Raw genomic sequence first — 7733 nt, forward strand, 5'->3', positions numbered from 1 at the left:
CAACCCAAACCATTCTGTGATTCTATAATTCAGCCTGGCCTTCCCCGTGGCCACTGCGCATTTGGCTGTTCAGATAATCAGCAATAGTGATGGGAGCCATGCTGCAAAAACTGCTGTGGAAATGGCTGTCACTGTGTGCCTTTTTGTATTCATGGGTCTCTTCTACACATGTATATGCAACTTCAAGATACCAAAAGCTTTTACTCTTGTTTCTGTTCCTTTTCTTTTGGTGTTGCAGAGTGTTGTGCAACACCAGCTTAATGACTTCTTTGCCCTTTATGTTTCTAAAGGTAGAAGATGGCTGAATCCTTGAAAAAGCCCTTCAGTGACAGTCTGAGTGATATAAAAGAACGAATGAAAGAGAAAAGAAATCAGAAACGGATCAAGTTGGGTAAAATCAGCCAGATCTCCACTGCAAAGTGTAAAAAACCAAGTAAGATGCTTAAGTATCTTAAATCTTAAAAGTTTTTTGTTTTTGTTTTTTTTTAACCCAAGTTGACATACTCACTGTTCTATTGCAGCCAACAGCTCCACACAAATCAAGAGCATCCAAGCAAATAACAGAGCTTTAGCTCAGGCTTTGCAGGAAGAAAAGCTCAAACTGAGGGATGCCCAGGCTACCATTCTTCATTTAAGGAAAGACTATCAAGATCTGAAGTTTCAGATGATTGACTTCCAAAGAAATTATAGGTTCAACCGAGCACAAGTACTTGTTGAGGTATTTCTAGTAATAAGTATGATTTAGTGAAGCTGAGCATCAGAATCTGCACCAATCGACTAATATCTTTGTAATCTTAAATGTTACACAAAAAAAATAATATATAGAACAAGTTTTCTGTCACTTTTGCCTAATTTGGTCATTACCTAAATGCTTTTTTCTGGCTGTTCTTTCTTCTTTAATTAAAATCTGTCTTCTGTGAATTTTACTTTTTTATCACAGGTTATTTTTGATTATCAGGATTTAGCCATCTCAATGCTAGTGAAAAATTATTACACTGGTAGTTGATACAGAGAATAACAGCAACAGTGTTATTTTTCTTCTTTCATCCATTAGAATCGACTGTCAGCTTTGAATGAGATAATTTCAAAAGTTTCTCAGAACTTACTGAACTCAATTGATCTCCTTGGCCCAGCAAAGAACTTGTGTTCCACAGATGTGGTAAGTACCCTTTCCTCTTGGGGAACAGGATATTTATTAATTCTTCCTCTTACTCCTTCCAGTAGAGATGCACACAGTTTTTGAGACTTGAGCCTTAGATTGGAGGTATGACTAGTCCCACAGGTCTCAGTATGACACAGGGTCCCACCATGGGGGTGTGTAGTAGGTTGTTGGTGGGACTGAGGCTCTGCTATGAGGTGGTGGGGCACGCTGTACCATCCTCATAGTTCCTTCCTCTGTCCATGATCTGTGTGATTGGGTTGGTGATGAATGCACTGACTTGCAGGAGCTGAGTGTGTGAGATCCCACAGCACTTTGTGTGAGCCAGCCAGAAAGTAAGAGTCAAGGGCCTCTTTGGCCCTTCTGTGAGTAACTTGGCTGTTGTCTAAAATTTGTATTTGGTGCAAGCTTGTTTCTGCTATTTAGTCACAGTAACATTTATTTTATTGGCAGAATCAGAGAGTGCTTTCTTCAGTTCTTGAAAATAGTTCCAGTGTCCTAGGACAAATAAGTTCAGTGTAAGTATGTTTTATTAATACCTTTTCATATGTGAAAATCTGGTTACAGTAAGCTTAATTTTCTGACTGGGAAAAGGGAAGAAATCCAATATAAAGAAATAATTCATTGTCATAAAATATATTGCTATTCAGTAAATACTACCTTTGGTATCTTCTCTAGAGGACCTCTGCAGTCTGCTGATGGAGATGATCGAGTACTTCCAAGTGAGATGGAGGCTCATACTGATAGAAATGAGCTGGCTCATTCTGTGTCACAGATCTGTGAGGAATCTGACAATGCCATTTCCTTAATCAAAATAGTTCCAGACAAAGGTAACTAAATCAAAGTGTCAGACATTGCTTTATTCTGTATCAGGAAAAAAAAAAAGTGTGAGTATAAGTTTAAAATGCAATTACTGCTTTGGAAGTAACTGCCAAGTAACTTTCCAGTTACTGTCATAAAGGTTAGATACTAATGTTGGCAACTGCTAAACTTTTTGAATGAAGGTGCCTAGCAGAATGGGGGATGAATTTGAAAATGCTTTGTCCTCTATATACCTGCAATCTAGTTTCACTATTTACCAAACAGTTCAACAGAGTAAAGTAAACTTTAGTCATGCATTATAATTTATGAAATCAGCAATTGTTAACAAAGCAAAGTAGTCAGAAAAATAAATGACCTGTAGGTAACACCTTTCTAAACAGAACAGTTTAGAGGAAAATCCTACTCTAGGATACTGAACTGCTTTCTGTCTGGAAGCTGTATTAAACAGAGCTTATCTTGATTGCCAAATATTGGTTTGTACAAATCTGGGGAGAAAATTCTAGGAATAGTCTTAATTTTTGACAAGTTTGGAATATGCACAAAATCTTTCCAGGCTGTTACTATTTAGCTTTAATATGACTTTTTCCCCTTCGATTACAAGGGCGAACATCTGATTTTCATCTGGACAACATAGGGTCAGAGCTGGAAACTGTTTCTTCAGGTGGAGAGGATGGATTTGGTAACGTGTTACCAAAAAGCGTGTCCACCAGACGTCGCTATTCAAAGATGAGAAATCACGATGAACTTTGCACCGGTGTCTTGGACCATTCAGAAGCACCCGATTCAACAAGAGAGCTTTCTAAAAAGGATGAAATTAGACTTGAGGAAAGTCTAGAGAAGTGTACTATAGAAAACATCAACTCTGATCTTTCTCAGTTGAAAGAAAACAAGGTGGACTCAAAGCTGGTGTTCAGGCGAATAGGTTCTGAAACTGCACAGTTCAACTTGGACAATAATTCTGATCTTAAACAGCGTGAGTGTAAAAGCAGAGAAGGCTCTCAAGTGAGGAAAGAGAAGCATCGGAAGGGAAAACTGGAATGGCCAAAAAATACTTCCAGACAAAGACCAAAAAAAGGACAGGGTAAAGAGGCTTCCAAAGAAAAGTTGGATTTCTTGGGTGGTTCTAATGATGCTTATGACTTTCATTTTGAAGAGTGTGTCCATGTTACACCTTTTCGACAAAGTAAGGTGAATGACACAGATACTGATGTAGATGACAAAAAAGACTTACCTGAAACCAATACCACCGAGTCAAGCGATGCTGAAGAAGATTCAGACGATAGCCTCTATGAACCTTATAAGAGCAAATCAAAGAAAAGGAAAAGTTCAGTGGACAAGCAAGACCCATCGCCAGTCCATGCGAGGCCGAGGTCTAAAAGATGTTTGGCACAGCGTCAGCCGGAACTCCATAATGAAAAAGAGACTAAAAGCAGTGAATCAAGTAACAAATCTGTCAGTAAGTGCGGAAAATGTTCTGTAATTGGTTTTGTTTTATTGAGAGATAACATTAAGGTATTCAGGCTATTTTTATTTTAGCTTTTTAAATAAACAAAAAGAGAATAATGTTATAAAAAGCATTAGATTAATTTTCCTGTCCACCTTTTTTCTTTCTCCTCAGCAGAAACTGGAATTAAAGATATCTTTTGTTTTACGAAACTGTTCAACAATGAATTAATACTGTGTTTTAGACGTGTTTAAAGATGCATTGAAGCTGAGGAAAAAGAGGAGAATGAGATTATAAATTGAGAGAGAAGTAGAATAACAAATCACACTTTGCCTGGCACTGCTTAGTGTTAATTTATTTTTCCAAATGAAAATCCCAAATATGCGTTTATCGTCCTGTGCACTCTTACTGAAGTGGAAAGATGAAGATAATTGTTATAGCTGAGAGTTACTTCACAGCTAGTACATTCACTGACACTGTCTTCAGCCAGCTTGCATGAATTGTCTTAAATGTACCTAATTTTTTTTCTCAGGGCAGCCTTCTGAGCCATCTCGTGGTCATCTCTGTGATGTTACCAATACTGCTTCACTGCTCCCTAGCACTGGGAATGCACCTGCTGTCCTGGGAGGTGAAGGACCACTATCTCCAAAACGCAAGCGAAGCTGTACTCTTACTGTGAGTTATAAAGAACCAAGTATTGTAAGGTAGGTATCTTTCTTACTTTCCAGTTTTATATGAAGTTCATGATATTCCATCACATGGAGGATTTGAGGGGATTAGTTAAACATTGGAAATGTGTTCTTAACACAACGCTCAGAGGGTCTGATGTCAGTAATACAAAACAGTTCATGTGAGATTGAACTTACTCGCTGAAAGTTAATGTTTTAAGTGAGATGGAGAACAAAATTTAATTTTGCCTGTTTTTTTGTTTTGTTTTTTTTTTAACAGGAAACTCAGGAGAGGAGATCCATTTACAGATACAAATTTCCTGAATTCTCCAATTTTCAAGCAGAAAAAAGATGTGAAACGCCGTTCTGTGAAGAAAGCATCTCTGTCAAAATACAATGAGAAATTTGTTGGTTGTTGTTGAGATTTCCAGTCATGATAGCAAAATGATGCGCACTCCACAAAGAAAGGAAACCTTTTGTCCATAGTATCTTACACAAATATGCAATTATTTCCATATGGCTTAATATTAAGGATATAAAATTAAGGGGGTTTGTTTTTAATCCATTGACTTGTTTTTAATGATACAGAAGACACAAGACTACTTTTATAATTAAGGTGATTCCATTCAAACTCTCAAGAGGAGGCATCCGTACATCATGGATCTGTGAGTGCATCAGAAATATCTGATGGAGAAGAATGTAATTTTGACATATACTCAGTGAACTTCAGGCACTTACTTAAGATCAAATGTTTTTGTAGTTTTGGGTTTGGGTTTTTTTAATAACAATGTTTGTACAGATCTTGTTTATGTCATAGTTGTAGTTTCCTATTAAAGCTCATAATAAATGTCTTGGTGTTTGGAAATAGCCTTGGAGCTGGCTGGTGGTGTTTTTGCACGGTTTCCATAGTTGCTTCAAGGGTCAGCTGTGGGCATGCTGCAAGCCAGCGCGCTCCTTTCTCTGCTTTATGCAGCATAAGCACTGGTTAGAAGCAGTTGTAATTTGATTATGTAGCTGAGTTCTCAAAAGTTGCAGATAGGGTTGGTTGGTACCGCTGTGAATGTGAGTTTAACTTAATTAACTTAACCAGATAGGAACAAAGCAAATCTTATCTGTGAAGGGTGTGAAGAGACCTCATTTTGGTGGAGTGTAAACTGCTATTATGGGACTTCATAATAATTTTGCCCCTTCACCAGAGGAACTGGTACCACTTGGTACCAGAATAGGCAGTATGCTAGAACACCACCATTATAAAATGTCCAGCAAGATCTCAGGGTTGCAGAGCTTTGAGAAACATTTAAGAAGTATTGGTGGCTACATGAATATAAAAAAGGAAAGCTACATTCAACAATAAATAATGTGAAAGTACAAAAATACAGGTTCTTCATTTGTCTTGCAAGATGCCCGTCTCACCTGTCCCACTTCTACAGTGTGAGATCTCTCCCTTTCTGCAATAATTACTGTTTTACTGGTAACTTTTTTACTTTATTATTACTGTTGAGAAAAGTTGCAGCTACTGCGTCTTTGAAAATTTGTTTGCAACACAGCCTTTGGATGTTGGAACTGAAGTTTAACTTTCCATTGGGAACCTAAAATTCTAGCTCTGGATGTTATAGTCTTCATTCTGAAACGCTATAATACTATAGGAACTGAAGCAGAATGGTTTAACTTCAGGTTTTCTTTCAGCAAACAAACCTGTAACAGATGTTTTCTCAGGGACAGCAGAGCAGCCCAAGGCAGATAGGGTGTGTCTGGGCTTTTTCTGGGATTCGGTAAGCTTGAGAAAGTGCTGCAGTTCCCTCACAACTGCAGGAAGTAGTACTGAGTCTATCTCACCTAGTATCAACTGATATTCCTACAAGTGTCCAGGACAAAGGCTAAGCTTCTTTGGCCAGTCTTTACCACCCTCTGAACAATCCACTTTACGTGATGTGGTACAGGACTAAATCTTAGAGGATGGAGGGAAAAAAATACAAATCTCTTCCTACTCTCTAATTGATGGGTGCAGGGTTTGTTGATGGTGAGTAACATCATGGTGCCAGCAGGTATGTACAAGCCAACATGGACTGTCTTTGGGTCTCGTCAATAAAGGATGCCGGTAGACTAAAGTAAGGAAACAGCACGAGCATGCCTTGAGGTGAAAAATCAAAACTCTTGAACAGCTCAGTCCAATAATTGTTTGAGATGTTGAGGAGAGGGGGGAGTAACAGCACCGCAGCTTAGTATGGAGCTGGGAATGCTACCTGGAACAGTCACAGCCCTCCTTGCTGAATTCTCAGCTCAGCACACCATGCTCCCAGGGAACGCAGGAGGCTTTTTTTGCCTATTTTCTAGTGTACCTGGAAGATGCACTGACTGCTCCTGTAGCTTCACTGTGTTCAAGTTGTGAAATTGCTTCTGTGTGTATATTTGTAGTGCAAGAACTAATTAATGAAAAAAGGAGACCAAAATAAATAGTTTTGTACATATATAATTTAAAACTATTCTGTACCAGTACAATATATTAATTTTACAAATGTAAAGTTCATCAGCTGTTAAAGCATTTGCAAAACCACATATCCTACCATAACTTTATTGCACAGTATCTATGAAAATATTAATTCTTAAATTAGAAAACAAATGTTTCAATATAGAAGAGACAATCTGATTGAAAGACAGTAAGAAAATCTACTCTGAAAATAACAAAATTTCACAGGATACTGAGCTTAACAGGTGCATCTGTAGGCCCAAACTACAAAACAGAATTATAGCATCCAATACTGGCTATTAAAAAAAAAAATACTCACTGTACCTCTGTTATAGATCCCAATGTAGGTCAGACTAATCTCAAACAAAACACTGTGTCAAGTCTAGTGTTAACATTTTGAATACCTTGTGTACCACATTTACTACTTCCAAGCAAGTCCTGACATCTACTTGCTGAATCAACTTGTGATTTAACATTGCACAGGCATTTTGCAGGAATATATTCTTTGACACAGCACAGGATTGGGGTTTTTTCAGTCTTATAACTACTAAATTTTACCAGTGTAACATCTGTAAATATAAAACACCAAGAATGAAAGTTAAATCTGTTTTTCACAAAAGCAAGTGTAATTTACAGTTACAAACTTTAATTAGAAAATGTCAAGTGACAACTTTTTGGCCTGTACTGATCTCCATTAGGAAGTTAGGTGTACCTCTTAAATGTAGTGTAAGCAGCAAAATATATCTATTTTATATATAAGTGCTCAATTTGAAGATATACTAACACGAGTTGTAAAATGCTAATATGTTCCTGGGTCTAAATAATCACAGTTAAGAAGCATTTACAATAAACCTTGGTAGAAAATCCAGTTTACCACAGAGCCAAATATGTAAGCTAGAAGCTGTCATATGTTGACTTCTTTTGTGTACAATAGTCTTATCTCTGCAGAATAATCTAAAGAATTCATCAGTGAAGAGTAGTAAATAGGGTGGATCATGAAGTGCATCAAAACCTTAACTCTACTAAGCCAATTAAAATTGTCTAGTATATGCAAATCAGATTCTCTGAAGTTATTTTAGGTACTTATGTCCTGCATAAGCCAAGTCACTATGACATTACACATCTAGCCAGATTGTTTTGTTGTTTTTTTTTTTTTAAATAGTGGTTATGAGA

General features: G+C 37.3%; 1 protein-coding gene across 1 annotated transcript; it reads left to right on the forward strand.

The window, feature by feature from the left end:
• Nucleotides 1-297: 297 nt before the first annotated feature.
• On the forward strand, nucleotides 298-4515 carry SGO1 (shugoshin 1). The gene is made up of 8 exons (XM_010177485.1): nucleotides 298-433; nucleotides 522-718; nucleotides 1055-1159; nucleotides 1613-1677; nucleotides 1838-1989; nucleotides 2583-3437; nucleotides 3958-4129; nucleotides 4374-4515. The coding sequence occupies exons 1-8, from the start codon at nucleotides 298-300 to the stop codon at nucleotides 4513-4515; spliced, it is 1824 nt and encodes a 607-aa protein (XP_010175787.1).
• Nucleotides 4516-7733: the final 3218 nt, after the last annotated feature.

This window comes from Antrostomus carolinensis, unplaced genomic scaffold (genome assembly GCF_000700745.2).
Source record: "Antrostomus carolinensis isolate BGI_N321 unplaced genomic scaffold, ASM70074v2 scaffold28801, whole genome shotgun sequence".
Taxonomy (NCBI): domain Eukaryota; kingdom Metazoa; phylum Chordata; class Aves; order Caprimulgiformes; family Caprimulgidae; genus Antrostomus; species Antrostomus carolinensis.